The 19,304-nt window shown below is 46.9% G+C and overlaps 2 protein-coding genes across 2 annotated transcripts in view; one reads left to right on the top strand and one right to left on the bottom strand.

Annotated features, from left to right (window-relative positions):
• Positions 1–259: 259 nt before the first annotated feature.
• Positions 260–4,889, bottom strand: DNAJB13 (DnaJ heat shock protein family (Hsp40) member B13). The gene is made up of 8 exons (XM_040426511.1): positions 4,785–4,889; positions 3,912–4,015; positions 3,271–3,432; positions 3,013–3,170; positions 2,813–2,926; positions 2,609–2,722; positions 1,684–1,760; positions 260–488 (listed from the first exon to the last, which is right to left on the bottom strand). The coding sequence occupies exons 1-8, from the start codon at positions 4,850–4,852 to the stop codon at positions 335–337; spliced, it is 951 nt and encodes a 316-aa protein (XP_040282445.1). The 5' UTR covers positions 4,853–4,889; the 3' UTR covers positions 260–334.
• Positions 4,890–5,257: 368 nt separating this feature from the next.
• LOC120996541 (oocyte zinc finger protein XlCOF7.1-like) overlaps positions 5,258–19,304 on the top strand; it is a 30,939-nt gene continuing 16,892 nt past the window's right edge. The window contains exons 1-9 of the mRNA XM_040426510.1: positions 5,258–5,313; positions 5,815–5,953; positions 7,692–7,880; positions 16,292–16,394; positions 16,781–16,870; positions 16,945–17,024; positions 17,110–17,191; positions 18,947–19,047; positions 19,135–19,204. Coding sequence (XP_040282444.1) covers positions 5,834–5,953; positions 7,692–7,880; positions 16,292–16,394; positions 16,781–16,870; positions 16,945–17,024; positions 17,110–17,191; positions 18,947–19,047; positions 19,135–19,204 — 835 coding nt within the window. The 5' untranslated portion in view covers positions 5,258–5,313; positions 5,815–5,833. The remainder of the gene's footprint in view (positions 5,314–5,814; positions 5,954–7,691; positions 7,881–16,291; positions 16,395–16,780; positions 16,871–16,944; positions 17,025–17,109; positions 17,192–18,946; positions 19,048–19,134; positions 19,205–19,304) is intronic.

The following is a 19,304-nucleotide window of genomic DNA, read 5'->3' as shown; positions in this document are numbered from 1 at the left end:
GAGCAGTGTATATATATATAGATTGTTATATGTGTCTATTGGTATATACGCCTGGAGTATCTCCCCATATTGTGCATGCTTATCCCACTGGTGGCTTTTGCCCCCTTGATTCTGTTACTGGCAGTGATGTCACTGCACCAGAGATGATGTCACTAGGCCCTGGGTAGTCTCATCTCCGCCCAGCTGTATGACCAATCCCTCTAGTGGTGCAGATCCTTACACCGCTATAATCGCACTGGAGATCTCCCACTGTCAGATGTCTCTTTATTATCAGAGTCCACACAATACACTGGTGAAGATCGGATACGTGGCTGGGATACATGTATCACGCGGGTCAGGACAGGAGGGCTTTCCGGAGCAGCTGCTTCTTCTGTGGAGTCAGATGTTCTGGGAACTGGATATCAAACTGGACGATGAGGTCGCCCCTCACTGTGATGTCTCCGGCCGTCCGCATCCCCTCCCCGGGGACAACTTTACTGTATTTGGGGCTGAAGGGAAGAAGAAAGTGGTAAGCTTTAAAGAGGGGGCACCTCAATCCCAGAACAGGAGGTCCAAGGCCTATTGCCCCGTCTCCTCTAAGGATGGACCCACAGAATCAGGCAGCAAGTACCATGTCACCGACGTATCCCACACCCCCCAAATATCCAGGAGCCTGGTCCTCCCCTCTAAGTGGAGAGCTGGTGCCATAAGACCTCAACCCGTCAGTCACAACAAAGCCACTGCCAGGCGACTAGCACCGATTATCTGGTGTCGGGGGGGATACACTGGGCAAGTGAAGGTGATGTGTGGGAAGCGACTAAGGGGTCAAACGATGATGACTGGGGCACAGCATCTCCAGGAAAGCCAGTCTTGTGCGGTGTAGAGGTCACCACCTACCAAAAGTGGTCCAAGGAGTCAATGATGGCCAAGGCTCCGAGTCCACAGGAGAGCCCATTGCTGACAACATTACTGTTGTTGATGACGCTGGACATGTCCGCCTGCTGTATAGCCTCAGAAGGGTCGGAGCACCCATGCTGGCACCTGTCCATCACCAACAATGGACACATGAGCATTAGAACTAGATCAGAAATGGTCTGAGGACCATAAACAGATGAAGGTGATGACTCGTCTCCAAATTCCCAATATCTCCATACGATCATCATCTGTGGGATGTTCTGGAACAACAAGTCTATGGAGGCCTCAGCGAGCGGCTTAGGATCTACTGTAGATACCACATGACTCCTAAGAGGTTTGGTGGAGTCCATGCTGGAGATGAATCAACCAGAGTGCTTCACCTGCGAGGGGCTGCCCCCACCGCTGATGATGCTCCCATCCTGCCGCTTGATGGACATCTTGCCTGGCCTTAACAATCTTGCGCCTGCGTCGCTGCTCCGAGTAGTGGCACAAGCGCAGAGGCTCCGCTTCCGGAGGGGTGACTGTTCATGCGCTGCGACCCAGAAATGAAGCCGCCCCTATGCGCAGTCGCTGTTCCTGGCAGAAGAGCCTCAGCACTTGCGCCACTACTTTTGGCAGCCCCTCGCAGGTGAAGAACTGCGGCCCTTCAACTGTCCGGCTGTCTGACTACAGGATTGCGCTGCCGCCCCATGAAGAGTTACGGAGCGGCTGCCTGCAAGCCCAGCGCACTCGCAGAGGGGCCCCAAAGGTCGGACCCCCATCCCGTGGACAATCCCTTTAAATACTTACTGTACAATGTCATTGATGGGAATATTCAAGATCCTTTCATCCAGTGTTTCCACTTCCACAGTGCAGCCGATCAGAGCCTGCAGAACACCAGAGATTACGGGCTAAGTGCTGCCCCCTTCTGGGCACTGTACGAAATCCTACCACAAGACTATAAAATAAGTCCAGTACGCCATTTCCAGGGGGTGGGGGCACTGGCGCATGTTTTGCAGTGTGGGAGAATTATGGAGGGCGCAATATAACAGAATAAAATTCTGTTAATCCGGCAATAAGTGGGGTGGGGTGGGGGGGGGGTCATGGGAAAGCATATGAAACTCTATAAGGCTCATGCACATGCAATGCACGACCGTAGGGCCGCCGTATGCGGAGGCAGGACCCATTCACATGAATGGGGTCCGCAATCTGCATCCGGCGGTCCACACCGCAAAAAAGGAGTGCATGCGCAGTACTTTTTTGCCATGTGGAGGCACAGATGGAAGCACTCCGTTCCACACCCCACCTTCCGGATTGCGGACCCATTCATCTGTCATGTGGTGCACAAATGGCCGATGCCCATATATTGCGGGCGCAAGCACATGTTCGTCTGCATGAGCCCTTATAGAGTTTCATATACTTTTCTATGACCATCCAATCATCCAGAACCCCCTAACCCATTAGGAAAGTTTCAGCTTTGTTCTTCTCTCGTCAGTGCTGCAGTGTAAAGCATCACATTTGCTCTGGGGTTGCCATGGTAGCATCAACAGACTTCTGGGTGCCGACATCCTGTCAAGGGACCTTTACCCTACATGACAGGAAGTCCATGCAGTTACTCTGTTTGTTGCCACCATGGCAACCCCAGAGCAAGCACCATACACGACAGCCTGTAAGCGCCCGTAGCGCGTTGCGGTCTGTACGGCCCACGCATACGTAGTTTTATTTTATTTCTTACCTTGCCAAGTTCGATGTTCGCGGTGTAGATCAGGTCGTCCCCTTGTCTTACAAAGCGGGGGTGGGGCTTCTCCTTCAAGATGAAGACTACGTCTGCCGGGATGATGTTGGGCCCCTGGAGACAGAATACCACTGAGATTTCAGTCTTAAAGGGGCACACGGCTAGGAAAAAAAAAAAAAAAAAAAAGCAGCGTCCGGTTCTGACCTGGTCGCCCTCAGTGGGAAACGTGATCCTGGTGCCCGCTTTCCAGCCGGGGTGGGCGTCTATAGAGAGGATCTTATCCCGTATACTGGACGTGTGGCCGTCTTCATTCATCACCTGGGGGTCACAGGGCGACGTACATGTTATACGCGTGCCGAATCCGCTTTACAGGCCCCTCCCCCTTTTCTATGCCCCCCCCTTACCCTGCGGGAAATTCTGATCTTCTTTGTGCACCCAAAATACAAGTCCTCCAGAGACAGGAAGAGATCGCGCTCGATCGGGGGGTCCTGCTTCCTGACTCCTCTTCCTCGCAGACCCCCAAATCCCGTGTTCACTTCAGAACCGTCTGGGGTGAAGAAATCTGGAGCAGAAACAACAAAGCCGAGCTTGTGTGGGGGGGCGCAACTACAACCCCCAGTGGGTTCCCTACATCCAAACCGGTCACCTCCGCCTGTACTCACCTGCGAATGGATTATCGCCCCCGAAAAACTCCTTGAAGGTCTTGTAGGGGTTCCCATGATACACGTAACCTGAGGTCCAGGCGTCCGGACCCCCAAACTCAGCCGGGATCCCACCTTTCAGACCCTCCTCTCCGAACTTATCATACGTCGCCTTCTTTCGAACTGCTCAGACAAGCCAAAGTGCACAGCGTCGGTGGAGGAAGACATTTCAATTCCTCAACATTTACAAAACCTCTGCTTGCTGTCAGTGTGTGCAAGTTTTTTTGTTTTTGTTTGTTTTTTTTTGACATCCGGAAGGTGAAGAACTTCTCACAGCTGAGGGTTTGTTACAATATATTAGTCTAAACTCTAGCCCAGGCATGCCCAACCTGCGGCCCTCCAGCTGTTATAATACTACAACTCCCACCATGCCCTGCTGTAGCCTGTTCGGGCATGCTGGGAGTTATAGTTTTGCAACAGCTTGGAGGGCCGCAGGTTGAGCATGCCCATCCTCTGTGAGCACAAACCTCTCTCCCGTCCTATTTGTTACAATGTATCAACGCACAGAATGGATTGTCTACAATGGATGCAATGGTAACAGACCCTCAGCTGTGTTCATCCACATTTTGGAAAAACGCAGCTTCGGAATACAATCTACTCACGGTCACTGAGGACATCGTAGGCCTCGGCGATCTGCCGGAATCGGTGCGGGGCGGAGGGCTCCTTGTTTTTCAGCGGATGGTACTTCAACGCCAACCTCCGGTACCTGAACCCAAATAACAGAGGAAACCGTCAACAAGTTGCTGTTCACTGATCTCTTATTTGTCGTGAATAGATTGAGGGCCTCGTTAACCCTTTAACGCCTCGACCACCCACAGTTCCGGATATTCAGCTCGGTTATTACTATATCTACATGAGGGGGGGGGGGGGAGACGGGGGACATTTGTATGGGGCGCTGCAGTGGTCTCCAAGCTGTCGCTCTCCAGCAATTGCAAAACTACTACTCCCAGCATGCCCCGACAGCCGGCGACTGGTGTGCTGCAATGGTTTCCAAGCCGTGCCTGTTTAGGAATGGCAAAACTACTACTCCCAGCATGCCCCGACAGCCTTCAACTGGTGTATTGCAATGGTCTCCAAGTTGTGGCTCTTCGGCATTTGCAAAACTACAACTCCCAGCATGCCCCCGACATTCTGCGGCTGGTGTATTGGAAGGGTCTCCAAGCTGTAAGTCTGCAGCAGGAATTGTAAAACTACTACTCCCAGCATGTCCAACAACCAAAGACTAGGGTACTGCAATGGTCTCCAAGCTGTGGCTCTTCAGCAATTGCAAAACTACTACTCCCAGCATGCCACAACAGCTTGCGACTAGTATAATGTGGCAATAGTCACCAAGGAATTACAAAACTACAATCAGAGGCTGCTGGGGAACTAGAGGCCAAACTATCATCCCGCCTGTATATCCTGACTGATGAATGAGTGTCAGCTCCTCGGGTCACATGAACAGTTCACACGTTGCGTTATCTAGCCGCACTTACGCTTTTTTAATCTCCGCATCCCCGGCGCTGCGGGTTATCTCCAGCACCGAGTAATAATCCTGCCCCATGATGACCGAGCCCCGGCAGCTTGTAACTAAGGACGCCCGGCCGCAGTGCAACCTGGGAGAGATACAGCCCTGTTACCATGGTGACCCCCAGCATGCCTTGCTGGCTAAATCTTCTAACCTGTGAGAGTGCCGCTCCAGCCTCCGCCTGAAGATGGCAGCAGCGTCCTACAGGAATTCTTTGTTTTCGTAACGGCGTCCATCTTGCCTGTGATATTTTATATAGCTTTACAATCAGCCGGCGGCCATGTTGTTGAAGACCGCTACTTTACTACAACTGACGGCGTGTTTCGCGAGGATTCTGGGAATTGTAGTCTAATCGTATTCGAGTGCCGTTGGTTTGTATCTAGCACAGACTACAACACCCGTGATCGCTTGCGCGCAGAATGCAGCAGGTACCCCACAAACAGGAGATCCTAATGTGATCCTGCGCTGCCGATCCACCCTGCTGCTCCAGGATTCTGGTATGAATGGCTAGGAGCCGGATTATCATGTCTTTATGATATTTCCTGCCACGAGACATGGCTGAACACCCCAAGGAGCTGCTGCCCGTAGATTTAACATGGCCCCAGCCTCCTAAAGGTCACAACTAGCCAGAACTAGCTCTGTTGAGGATTGCATTAGTAAGAATGGCTCCTCGGGGGCGGGGACAAGGCTTCAGCATACTAGAGGGTGACTGACAGTAGGCGTGGCCACCCAGGTCATTCTCAGTTGGTAATATACTGACTAAAAGCTGAAATTAAAAACATCTGTGGCAAGAAATACAGAGTTCAGACTTTATGCTATCGGGGAAATGTGATTTTACTCCCTTTTTTTAGGTGCCCTCGAAGTGAACATATTGGTTCGTCATGTGCTGATGACTTCAGGGGCCACAGTCAAAGGGGGTGATGGGCCACAGGGATGATATATAGAGGTTGACTTGTTCTTCTGTACCGCCTGCCATTTTCGTTATTTTTGTCCCACAGCCGCCATCGACCAGTGAACATGGAGATGCCCCTCATGGATCACGTCCGCCACTCACTCATGATTGACAGGAACAAAGATGTGATTATAGACAAGCTCCTGAATCTGACGCTGGAGATTATCTGCCTGCTGACCGGAGAGGTGAGGGCCCACGCCATGATCCTTCTGGATATGGTCGCTGGCAGCTTCAGAGGTCGTGCTGATTATCTCCTCCCGTTTTCGTGATGTCAGCAGAGATCTGTCATGTGATCGCTGCCGTTTCTGATGACCATCTTGAGGGATGGGGGAGGGGGGCGGTCTATACTTGACAATCGAAGAAATTCCCAAAGAATGAGGAACACAAAGTGGTGCACTCAAGTATCCCCCCCCCCCCCATTTATATAAGACACACCCCTAAAATGAAGTTGAATCACAAATACAGTACATATGATTTCCTATAGCCAGCCCCAAAGGGATACAGACCCCAGACCAGACCGCTGAACACGTACAGACCCCAGACCAGACCGCTGAACACATACAGACCCCAGACCAGACCGCTGAAAACACATACAGACCCCAGACCAGACCGCTGAACACATACAGACCCCAGACCAGACCGCTGAACACATACAGACCCCAGACCAGACCGCTGAACACATACAGACCCCAGACCAGACCGCTGAACACATACAGACCCCAAACTAGACCGCTGAACACATACAGACCCCAGACCAGACCGCTGAACACATACAGACCCCAGACCAGACCGCTGAACACATACAGATCCCAGACCAGACCGCTGAACACATACAGACCCCAGACCAGACCGCTGAACATATACAGACCCCAGACCAGACCGCTGAACACATACAGACCCCAGACCAGACCGCTGAACACATACAGACCCCAAACTAGACCGCTGAACACGTACAGACCCCAGACCAGACCGCTGAACACGTACAGACCCCAGACCAGACCGCTGAACACGTACAGACCCCAGACCAGACCGCTGAACACGTACAGACCCCAAACTAGACCGCTGAACACGTACAGACCCCAGACCAGACCGCTGAACACGTACAGACCCCAGACCAGACCGCTGAACACATACAGACCCCAGACCAGACCGCTGAACACATACAGATCCCAGACCAGACCGCTGAACACATACAGACCCCAGACCAGACCACTGAACACATACAGACCCCAGACCAGACCGCTGAACACATACAGACCCCAGACCAGACCGCTGAACATATACAGACCCCAGACCAGACCACTGAACATATACAGACCTCAGACCAGACCGCTGAACACATATAGACCCCAGACCAGACCTTCTAAGCACATACAGACCCTAGGCCAGATCCCCTAAGCACATATAGACCCCAGACGAGACCACTAAACACACACAGACACCAGACCCCTAAACACATACAGACTGCAGACCAAACCCGTAAACACATACAGACCCCAGACCAGACTCCCTACTAGGAATAAGGTGAGGTGAGTGCCTATATCATAGATAGAAACATGTTTCCAGCCTCTGACTAGAGCGCCCTCCAGTGGTCTGGGGCGGATTGGCCATAGACCTTACAGGGAAATTTCTTGGTGGGCCAATGCCCAGAGGGCCGCCTGGGCCCCCCTCAGGGCCGGCCAGTGGAAGTTTTTGAGGATGTATTTTGTGATGGACTGTGCTATTTGGCCCTGTTGGGGTGGTATAATGTGCCATGATATGGTATTGGGGTCCCTGCCTTCCATCAATCTTTTTCAGGGCCACTATAAGTTCCCAGTCCGCCCCTGCCATTAGCTAGACTCCAGTGGGCATCTATATTAACCCTTTGCTCGCCTCTGTCGGACGATCCCATGAATATCATTGATGAGATTTCTCTCTCTTTAGGATTATGTCGTTGTGAGGAAATCCGGGGACCAATGTGCGTCGGAGAAGAGGGGGCGTCGTGTGTCAGACAAGTGCAGCGAGGCCCAGAGTCTAGTCACAGGGGGTTCTCTTCCAACTCCAGTGACAGAGGAGAATCCTGCCCGGAGGATCCAGGGACCTGCCAAGAATCATCACTCAGACACTAAAGAGGTGATTATTTTTTTTATTGACCCCCTTCACCAGGATGCTTAGTGTAGTAGTTATTTCATCAAATCAAAAAGAAAAAAACCTCCCAGGCTGTGAGCTGTACGCTGGGCGAAGGAGACGCCCAGTATAACCAAGTCCCCGAAGATACCAGAGGACATAGAGGGAGAGCGGAGCGGCGCCCAGGGATAATAGTAAGTGCAGTGAGATCCCTGGGCGCCGCTCTACATACCATGATACTTAGTTCAGAATTTTTTGGCAGATGAAAGGTCCTCTTTAATACAAATCCCGGAGGCGGGTGCTGGCGGGGAGCTGCGATTAGCGTCAGTTAACCCCTCAGGTGCCGCACCCGCTTCCTGTATTAAATGTTAATTATATTATCATTGGTGGCGCAGTGCGCCCCCCCCCCCCCAGTATTAAAATCATTGGTGGCAGTGGCCACAGGGTCCCCTCACCTCCTTTCATTGGTGGCAGTGGCAGTTCCGATCGGAGCCCCAGCAGTGTAATCCTGGCGCTCCGATCGGTTACCATGGCAGCCAGGACGCTACTGAAGCCCTGGCTGCCATGGTAATCTCCCTGCTGCTGTGTGCACTATGCACAGGGCAGCAGGGAGAGTGTGAGGTCCTATTCACCCTAATAGAGCTCTATCAGGGTGAATAGGACAAGGGATTAAGAGATCCCAGGTTCTGGCCCCTAAGGGGGGAAATAGTTATTAAATAAAAAGTAAAAAAATAAAGAAAAATATTAAGTATAAATCACCCCCTTTCCCAATTTTACATATAAAATATATAAACAATAAATAAACATATTACATATCGCCACGTCCGAAAAGTCCAAACTATTAAAATATTAAAAAAATGTCCTATGCGGTGAGCGCCGTGACAGAAAAAAAAAAATAATAAATGCGCGATTCGCCATTTTTTTTTGTCACCTTACCCCGCCCCAAAAATAGGATCAGACTCTGCTATTATGGGCTGGACGTTCCATAAAATGCGGAATGCATGCAGCTTTTTTTGGTGGTTTATTTTTTTCGCGTGGTATCTAATGGTATCGAGTATCACAATACTTTTTTTTATGGTATCGAAACCGAATCAAAATTTTGGTATCGAAACAACCCTAGCCGGAAAGATGTGTCTGAATAGGAAGACGTGCTAGCCTCACTGCTCTCAATTCTCTGAAATTGGAGGACTTCATCGCTTCTTCTTTCGTCCATTTTCTCTGGACCCATAGATCGTCTACATGGGCACCCCAGCCCCAAGAGGAGGCATCCGATGTGAGAATTTTCTGGCGATGGGGGTTCAGATCCCTGCCTTGCAGTAGGTGATTCGACAAGATCCACCACTTCAGGTCCTGGCGTGTTGAGGGAAATATCACTATCTTCCTGTCCAATGAACCATAATTTCTGTTCCAGCTGGATAGAATATTGTTTCGTGACGTTCTCATGTGGGCTTTGGCCCAAGGAACGGCCTCTGTGGATGAGGTCAGGAGACCCAGTATCTTCATTGCTTGCCGTATAGAGATCTTGGTCCTGGACAGGAGGTGACAAATTCCTCTGTGAATAGAAGACACTCTTTGTGGTGACAACTTGATTGAATCCAGTATGTAACCCAGAAACGTTATCTGTTGTGATGGAATCAAAGTGGATTTCCGTTTGTTTATGAGGAAACCATGAGACTGAAGCATCTGAATGGTTACTTGCAGATGAAAGTTCAACTGATGGCTGGAGCTTGCCAATCGTCCAGGTACGGAATACGTGTGATACCCTTCAGCCTCAGAGCTGCTGTGAGGACAATTGATACCTTCGTAAAAACCCTTGGCGCAGATGTTATGCCGAAGGGAAGGCAGGTGAATTGGAGAAGAATCGCTAGTCTCAGAAACCTTCTATGACTGGGGGGAATCGGAATATGCAGATAGGCATCTGTTAAGTCTATCGACGCCATATAATCCTCTTTTCTCAGGATCTTTAGGACCGACCTTATCGATTCCATCTTGAACTTCTTTTTCACGAAGAACTTGTTCAGGAAAGTTAGATCGATTATCAGTCTCCATTTTCTTTCTGGCTTGGGTACAAGTATACGCCTTTGAACTGTTCCTTCAGAGGCACTGGTTCTAGCGCGCCCTTCTGGATAAAATCCTGAAGAAGATGAAGGGTGACCCGATTTTTGGGGTCGCTTGGACAAAATCGATCTGGAGGAAGGAAAGCGAACTCTAGGACATATCCATTTTTGATTGTAGAAATGACCCAGGCAACTGTGGATGTGAGAGACCAAACGTGCGAAAACTGTCTTAATCTTGCGCCAACTCTTGGCCAGATGTTGGCGTCATAAATAACTCAGACTTTTGATTCGGTTTCTTTTTATATTCACATCTCTCCTGTTGGCCACGAAAAGACCTTTGTCTGAACGGCTGTCTATTTCTGAATCTAGAAGATCTCTTTCTTTGGAAAACGAAAGGACGTGAACGAGGTTTTCTTTTTAGAATCTGGAAATACTGAGCCCTTTCCCTCATTCAGAGACTCAAAGATTTTATCTAACTGGGGCCCGAAATAGCGAGGTGGGCTGGAAGGGAAGATTGCAAAAGTTATTTTTTTGACAATGTATCTCCTGGCCATTGTTTTTATCCAGAGCGCTCTTCTGGCCGCATTAGCGAGAGGCAAGGAGTTTGCTGAAAATTTTGCAATATCAAGTGGAGCATCACATAAAAATTCTGAAGCAGCTTTCATCACTGGAAGGTTTTTTAGAATGTCTTCTCTAGCCACTTCCTCCTCCAGGTCATGGGAGACAGCCAAATTCTTAAAGCCCTCAAAGACTCAATTTTCCTATCCATAGGATCTTTAATAAGTGATGCCTCGTCTGAAGGCGAACAACTACTAAATCAACCTTAGGCACTGAGGCCCATTGTTCTGAAAATTTCTCATCCAGTTTATATATGGATTTTAGCCTGGATCCTGTGATGTTTTTTTTGTCAGGCTTATTTATCCCAGTCCTGCCTGATCCATTGATTAAGGACCGGATGACCGGGTAACGTACTTCCCTTGGTTTTAGGAAAATAAAAAAGTTTATCTGATTTAGACTTCCCAGAAGTATCTCTATCAGACTCTAATGTCCGTCAGGAATATAATAATCATCAGGATCCTCAACAGAAACATCAGATATAACTTCACCCTCGGACAGGCACTCCTCGTCTTGGCCTCTTAGAATGTCTTGGCCTCTTATCTGCTGACTTGAGGTCAGTTGACTTTTAAACCACATAATAAGTCCATATTCCCTGACTTAACAGATTGAGCAGAAGAAATGCAGTTTGCGCACATATCGGCAGCTATTTCGTCACACTTTTGACAAAAACGATGTGTCACGACCCTTGGTTTGCATGTGAGGCACTTTTCCTTGGATGTGGTGTTTCCCCATTTTGGTTTGCACGGGGTTAAGGTGTGTCTGGTAGGTGTGGTGGGTGCGACCTCAGGCCTCCTTATATGTTGGTGTGGTGGAGCCTGAAGGTTAGTTTGATTTTGATTGTCAGCTTGGTGTGGAGCTCTGCTCCTGGGCTGTTTGTGATCATGTCTGTGTGAGTCACCCTTATTTATTATTCTGTTTCCTTTGCTGTGTCTGTTGTCCCCTCCGGTGTGTTTCTGTCATTCCTCCCCCCACCTGGTGTATGTAGTTATGGTGTGGGTTTTGCTTGGAGGTTTGATTGTGGTGTGTGACGGCTCCGGAAGGGGCGTGCTTTCCCGGAGGGGTTAAGCGAAGGCAAGACTGTGGGTTTCCCAGCCTGGAGCCTCCGTCCATCGCGGCTGCGGCAGGTAAGTGTAGATAGCATTGTTATGTTGCTGTGTGACTTACCTGCCGTACTGCTTCACCCATAGCCTTGCATCCTGTCAGCTACTGGGCCTCTGGAGACGCGTGTCATCCGTGTCGTGGATGCACAGGTATTCTCTGCCCTGTCATCAGGCCTAGGGCGTAGCAGGGATAGCAGGGTCCTAGGTTGGTGAGCATGAGCCCCCTTACCTTCTGAGGCGGCTCATGCGCTGGGAGTCTAGGGAGAGCTCAGGGTTACATTAGGAGGTGACCTGCTCCCTGTTCCTTGCTATCTGGCGTTGCAGCCTCAGCTATTGCACGGTGGGGGTTTTCCCCACTCCCCGCCGTGACACGATGTCTAGCTTTTCTTTTCTTTTTACCGGATTCCTCATGTGAGGCAGACATCTGTTAGTTAAAAGACAACAGAGTCAAAATTAATAAGCAGCCAAACCCCTGGAGAAGTTTAAATATAACGTAGTCTACCATGCATGGCAACCAGCTTAAGGTAAACAAAGGAGAACATCCTGCAAAGTTCCATAAATTCCAAGCAGACATCCCAAATCCCACATGAATCGCCATACGTACCGCAGTAAGCAGCGGGTTAAGCGTTCTGGCTGAGTGCACTGGCATCTCGCCGCGCTTACGCGATTAAATAGCCGGACTTCCGGATTACACTCAAGCCGGCCGGGTTAGCTCCCCCCCCCAGCTACACATGCACGCCGGGTTAGTTCCTACAGTAGTCGGAAATCATCATCGGCTTGTGGAGCGGAGCACTGTAAGAATACACAGGGGAGGTGCGTCCGTTCCACCATCAGGTTAAGGGACAGGCAAGCCTGTATGCGATCTGGAAGGGATCGGGTGGTTTTGCAGAAGGTGACACCGTGTCTATCTAGGACCTAGAGAATAAAAAAATACGAGGCTCTGGTCTTGTGTGTAGCCTTATATGGCCGGTTAAATAGTCAGTTAATCAAGTTTATTGCTTTATAATGTGTCTCTATCCTAATTGTACCTAGGGGACTTAACCCCATTCGTTAAGTGCTGCCAAGGACGATCAGGAAATTATATTATTGTGTAAAAATTTAATAAATAAAATAAATCATACATATTAGGTATCGCCGCGTCCATAACAACCTGCTCTATAAAAATATCACATAACCTAACCCCTCAGATGAACACCGTAAAAAAATAAAATAAAAACTATGTAAAAAAAGGCATTTTTTTTTGTCACCTTACATCACAAAAAGTGTAATACCAAGCAATCAAAAAGTCATCCGCACCACCAAATTGTTACCCATGAAACCGTCATCTCATCCCGCAAAAAATTAGAGACACTGAAACATGATTTTTTTAAAATAAAAAAATGCTGTTATTGTGTAAGACATAAATAAATAAAACAAAGTATACATATTAGGTATCGCCGCGTCCGTAAGAACCTGCTGTATATAAATATCACATAACCTAACCCCTCAGATGAACACCGTAAAACTATGGCTTTCAGAATATGGAGACACTAAAAAAATAATTTTTTTCAAAATTACATTTTCAAAAATGCTTTATTTTGTAAAACTGAAACAAACAACCCAAAAAAGTAGTCATATTTGGTATTTTCGCATTTGTAACAACCTGCTCTATAAAAATAGCACAAGATCTAACCTGTCAGATGAATGTTGTAAATAACAAAAAATAAAAAAACGGTGCCAAAACAGCTATTTTTTTGTTAACTTGCCTCACAAAAAGTGTAATATACAGGGAGTGCAGAATTATTAGGCAAGTTGTATTTTTGAGGATTAATTTTATTATTGAACAACAACCATGTTCTCAATGAACCCAAAAAACTAATTAATATCAAAGCTGAATATTTTTGGAAGTAGTTTTTAGTTTGTTTTTAGTTTTAGCTATTTTAGGGGGATATCTGTGTGTGCAGGTGACTATTACTGTGCATAATTATTAGGCAACTTAACAAAAAACAAATATATACCCATTTCAATTATTTATTTTTACCAGTGAAACCAATATAACATCTCAACATTCACAAATATACATTTCTGACATTCAAAAACAAAACAAAAACAAATCAGTGACCAATATAGCCACCTTTCTTTGCAAGGACACTCAAAAGCCTGCCATCCATGGATTCTGTCAGTGTTTTGATCTGTTCACCATCAACATTGCGTGCAGCAGCAACCACAGCCTCCCAGACACTGTTCAGAGAGGTGTACTGTTTTCCCTCCTTGTAAATCTCACATTTGATGATGGACCACAGGTTTTCAATGGGGTTCAGATCAGGTGAACAAGGAGGCCATGTCATTAGATTTTCTTCTTTTATACCCTTTCTTGCCAGCCACGCTGTGGAGTACTTGGACGCGTGTGATGGAGCATTGTCCTGCATGAAAATCATGTTTTTCTTGAAGGATGCAGACTTCTTCCTGTACCACTGCTTGAAGAAGGTGTCTTCCAGAAACTGGCAGTAGGACTGGGAGTTGAGCTTGACTCCATCCTCAACCCGAAAAGGCCCCACAAGCTCATCTTTGACGATACCAGCCCAAACCAGTACTCCACCTCCACCTTGCTGGCGTCTGAGTCGGACTGGAGCTCTCTGCCCTTTACCAATCCAGCCACGGGCCCATCCATCTGGCCCATCAAGACTCACTCTCATTTCATCAGTCCATAAAACCTTAGAAAAATCAGTCTTGAGATATTTCTTGGCCCAGTCTTGACGTTTCAGCTTGTGTGTCTTGTTCAGTGGTGGTCGTCTTTCAGCCTTTCTTACCTTGGCCATGTCTCTGAGTATTGCACACCTTGTGCTTTTGGGCACTCCAGTGATGTTGCAGCTCTGAAATATGGCCAAACTGGTGGCAAGTGGCATCTTGGCAGCTGCACGCTTGACTTTTCTCAGTTCATGGGCAGTTATTTTGCGCCTTGGTTTTTCCACACGCTTCTTGCGACCCTGTTGACTATTTTGAATGAAACGCTTGATTGTTCGATGATCATGGTACAGAAGCTTTGCAATTTTAAGAGTCCTGCATCCCTCTGCAAGATATCTCACTATTTTTGACTTTTCTGAGCCTGTCAAGTCCTTCTTTTGACCCATTTTGCCAAAGGAAAGGAAGTTGCCTAATAATTATGCACACCTAATATAGGGTGTTGATGTCATTAGACCACACCCCTTCTCATTACAGAGATGCACATCACCTAATATGCTTAATTGGTAGTAGGCTTTCGAGCCTATACAGCTTGGAGTAAGACAACATGCATAAAGAGGATGATGTGGTCAAAATACTCATTTGCCTAATAATTCTGCACGCAGTGTAGAGCAACCAAAAATCATATGTACCCTAAAATAGTACCAACAAAACTGCCACCCTATCCCGTAGTTTCCAAAATGGTGTAATTTTTTGGGAGTTTCTACTCTAGGGGTGCATCAGGGGGTCTTCAAATGGGACATGGCAACTTAAAATTTTACCAGTGAAATCTGCTTTCCAAAAACTATATGGCGTTCCTTTCCTTCTGCTCCCTGCCGTGTGCCCGTACAGCAGTTTACGACCACATATTGGGTGTTTCTGTAAACTACAGAATCAGGGCAATAAATATTGAGTTTTGCTTGGCTGTTAACCCTTGCTTTGTTATTGGAAAAATGGATTAAAATGGAAAATCTGCCAAAAAAGTGAAATTCTAAAATTTCATCTGCATTTTCTTTTAATTCTTGTGTAACACCTAAAGGGTTAACAAAGCTTCTAAAATCTGTTTTGAATACCTTGAGGGGTGTAGTTTATAAAATGGGGCCATTTATGGGTGGTTTCTGTTAAGTAAGCCTCACAACGTGACTTCAGACCTGAACTGGTCCTTAAAAAGTGGGTTTTGGAAATTTTCTGAAAAATTTCAAGATTTGCTTCTAAACTTCTAAGCCTTCTAACGTCCCCAAAAAATAAAATGACATTCACAAAATGATCCAAACATGAAGTAGACATATGGGGAATGTAAAGTAATAACTATTTTTGGAGGTATTACTATCTATTATAAAAGTAGAGAAATTGAAATTTGGAAGTTTGCTAATTTTTACAAATCTTTGGTAAATTTGGTATTTTTTTTATAAATAAAAAGGAAATATTTTGACTCAATTTTACCACTGTCATGAAGTACAATATGTGACGAGAAAACAATCTCAGAATGGCTTGGATAAGTAAAAGCGTTTTAAAGTTATTCACACATAAAGTGACACATGTCAGATTTGCTAAAAATGGCCTGGTCCTTAAGGTGAAAAATTGCAGGGTCCTGAAGGTGAAAAATGGCAGGGTCCTGAAGGTGTTAATAAATAGCATTTGTATGCAAAAAATACTGTGAGCCAGCCGTTTATTATATTGTTTATTTATATGATTACGGCCAGCTGGTAACCGGTAGGTTGCGCTCCAGTACTTTGCTGGTTGAGTTTCTCTAAAGTTTATTAGTTTTGTTACAATCTCACCCAGTGTATGAGCCAAACAGGAATGTAGACTGATACATTTTACCTGCACTGATACACTGTAACAAAGTATCAGTGCCAGACATAGATTTCTGCTGCTAACGTCCTTAGCTCACAGGTTATTCCATCTTGTGACGCACATAACCTGTCCTCCTGCTTTGTAGTTGCCCATAAAGTCTGAGGATGCCGACGTCTCCGCTTGGGACTATGCAGCGGAGCAGAAGGACGTTGTGGTGGTCAGTGGTCCGGAATGGCGCTCCGCAGCCGGTATGTTGTTCTAACTGTGGTCCGTAGAAATAGAGGTTCACCTGTGATTGCGATAATATTCACTCCTCGAATGCTCAGCTTCTGAAACAGAAGAAAACTTGGGGACCGCCGCCAGTCGCTAGAATGAAGCACTGATATAAATGTCATGTACATAAATGGTAGTCACCCAGACAGGAAGTGCAGCGGTCGCTAGGTTCCCCCCCTGCAGAATGCAGCCAGCTGAGCAGTAGGAGAAGAGATAAAGATGGATCCTGCTGTGGTGGGTACCACCAGGTATACACCGTACATGTAGGTAGTCTAGTGCAGTGAGGCAGGATCCCCCTTTAACACGGTTAACAACCTCAGAAATAGAAATCACATTATTTTTATTTTTTTATTTCCCCAAGGAAATTCTGCCCCAATTCCAGTGACAATTTTGGAGCCGAGTGTTGCTGGTCACCAGGACCCTACAGACCCCAAAGCAAGTTACATACCAGGTCAGTGATCAGCTCTGCGGGGAGAGAAGCAGCTTCTGATACCAGGTATACTTACCACTGCTTTGTCTCCACAGCTGCACATAGCACCGAAGGTCGCCACAGAAAATGTCGGACCCCCCTGGGTTCTCAGGAGTGTATCGCGCAGGAGCACCAGGTACAATGGACCGTCGGGTCTCCTTCACTCCAGATTGAAGGGGGTGTTAATATATTCATATAATGTGACGGTTTGCATTTGGCAGGCTGAGCCGCCGGGGGATGGGATGCTTCATCAGGAGTGTAAGGAGGAGGAAGACGCAGCCATTCCTGGTGACGACGACTCAGGTAAGTTTGGATAATAACCACTCTGCCTTATTGCCTGAGATGGACTGGACCGCTAGAGGATTCCTCCACCAGTCACATAGATACACAGTCATGTTATCAGTCTGGTTTTAGGAGGAGAAGCTAGCTACTTCCTCCCTCATTGATAGAACTAGACTTCCCAGCATTCCTTGTCTTTGACCTTATTTCCCAGGCTGGCTGCTTTTATATCTAGGAAAAGCTAGCTACTTCCATCCTCAAATATAAAACTAGACATTCCACATTTTTCCACCTTTTATCTCCCAGGTTGGCAGTTATATGTAGGAGGAGAAGCTAGCTACTTGACCCTATCCCGCAGGCTGGTTGTCTTTTATTTATAGCCTGTTTGTCCCAGACTACCATTTCTATGTAGGAGGAGAAGTTAGCTACTTCCCTGCACAATGATAGAACTAGACTTCTCAGCATCCCTTGATGTTCATCTTGTCATGTGCCAGGCTGGCTGCCATTTTTATGTAGGAGAAATTAGATACTTCCTCCTGGTGTAAAAGACCTAGACTTCCTAGCATTCTTAATTTGTCCCTGGTCACCAATTACACATAGAAGAAGTTAGCTACTCCCCCTTTAATAATAGAAATAGGCTTCCCAACATTCCTTGTTTTTCAGCCTGGTATGTCCAAAGCTGTATGCCATTTACTGGTAGAACTAGACTGCCCATACCTCATAACTAGCAGTTATATTTAGGAGAAGCTAGCTACTTCCCCTTGATGATAGAACTATTCGTCCTAAACTGATTGCAATTTATATGTAGGATAAGTTAGCTACTTCCTCCCTCAATGATAGAACTAAACTTCCCAGCATTCCTTGTTTTGACTTTATGTTTTAAGCTGACTGCCATTTATGTTGGAAAAGTTGGCTACTTCCTCCCTCAGTGAAGGAATTAGTCTTCCCTTGATTGTCAGCCTGGCTGCCATTTTTATGTGGGTCGAGAAAAGAAGCTAACTACTTCCTCCCTCAAATATAAAACTAGGCATCCCAGCCTTCCTTGATTTTTATTTAGTTTTTTTTACTTGTATCCCAGGGTGGACTTCATTGATATGTAGAAGGAGCTAGCTACTTCCGACCTCATTTAGGTAGACTTTCTATCGGCCTTTGTTTTTCAACCTACCATTTATATGTTGGAGGAGAAGCTAGCTACTTCCCCTCCCAGTGATGGAACTAGACTTCCCAGAATGTCAGTTTTATGTAGAATGAGAAGTTAGCCACTTCCTCCCTCCCGGCTTATTTTTTAGCCTGTTATGTCCCAGGTCGCTAATTAGATGTAGAAGAAGAAGCTAGCTACTTTCACTCCTTATTTTCAGCTTGTTATGTTCCAGGCTGGTTATCAGTTATAGCTACAAGAAGTTAGCTACTTCCCCCTCACTGGTTGAACTAGAATTTCCAGCTGTCCCAGGCCACCATATATATTGGAGGAGAAGCTAGTTACTTCCTCCCTGATGATAGAACTAGATCTCACAGCATTCGTTGTATTCGCCTTATGACTGCCACTTATATAAAGAAGTTAGCTACTTCCTTCCTCGATGAAGGAACTATACCCCCCAGCAGTCCTTGGTTTTTGTGATTGACTACCGGACCTCATGCAAGGAAGCTGGAGAAACCTCTTGGTGACAGATAAGGAAGCCCCTCCGACAACTGATATGTCACTGCCAGACCGCTACCTCCTGTCCCACAAGCGTACACTGCACACGTGGGTTCAAGTTTAATTTTTTTTATATCTTGCAGGTGAAGATGATTCCACAGACCTCCAGGAGCGATGCCAGAATCCTGCCTCCTCCGAGGATTTTATAGAGGAAGATAATGAGATGATCTCACAGGAGTATCCGGTACAGTGACCTCATGTGATATACAGTGTGCACATGTCCCTGTATGAGGACATACCGTCCAGTATAACGCACGTTCCTGTATTACAGTCCGATGTCTACGATGGGTTAATTCACCGGCCGTGTAAAGAGGAGGCAGGGCCTGATTACATAAACTCAGGTAAAAAATTATGGTATGTACGGGCGATCCCTTTAAGAGGTCCATCGTTGCCATTAGAAGAGTTCAGCGAAGCACTAACATAGTCCGTGTGATGAGGATT

This window comes from Bufo bufo, chromosome 3 (assembly GCF_905171765.1).
Source record: "Bufo bufo chromosome 3, aBufBuf1.1, whole genome shotgun sequence".
Taxonomy (NCBI): domain Eukaryota; kingdom Metazoa; phylum Chordata; class Amphibia; order Anura; family Bufonidae; genus Bufo; species Bufo bufo.
The sequence above is the reverse complement of the archived record's forward strand: the minus strand, read 5'-3'. Positions and strand labels throughout refer to the sequence as shown.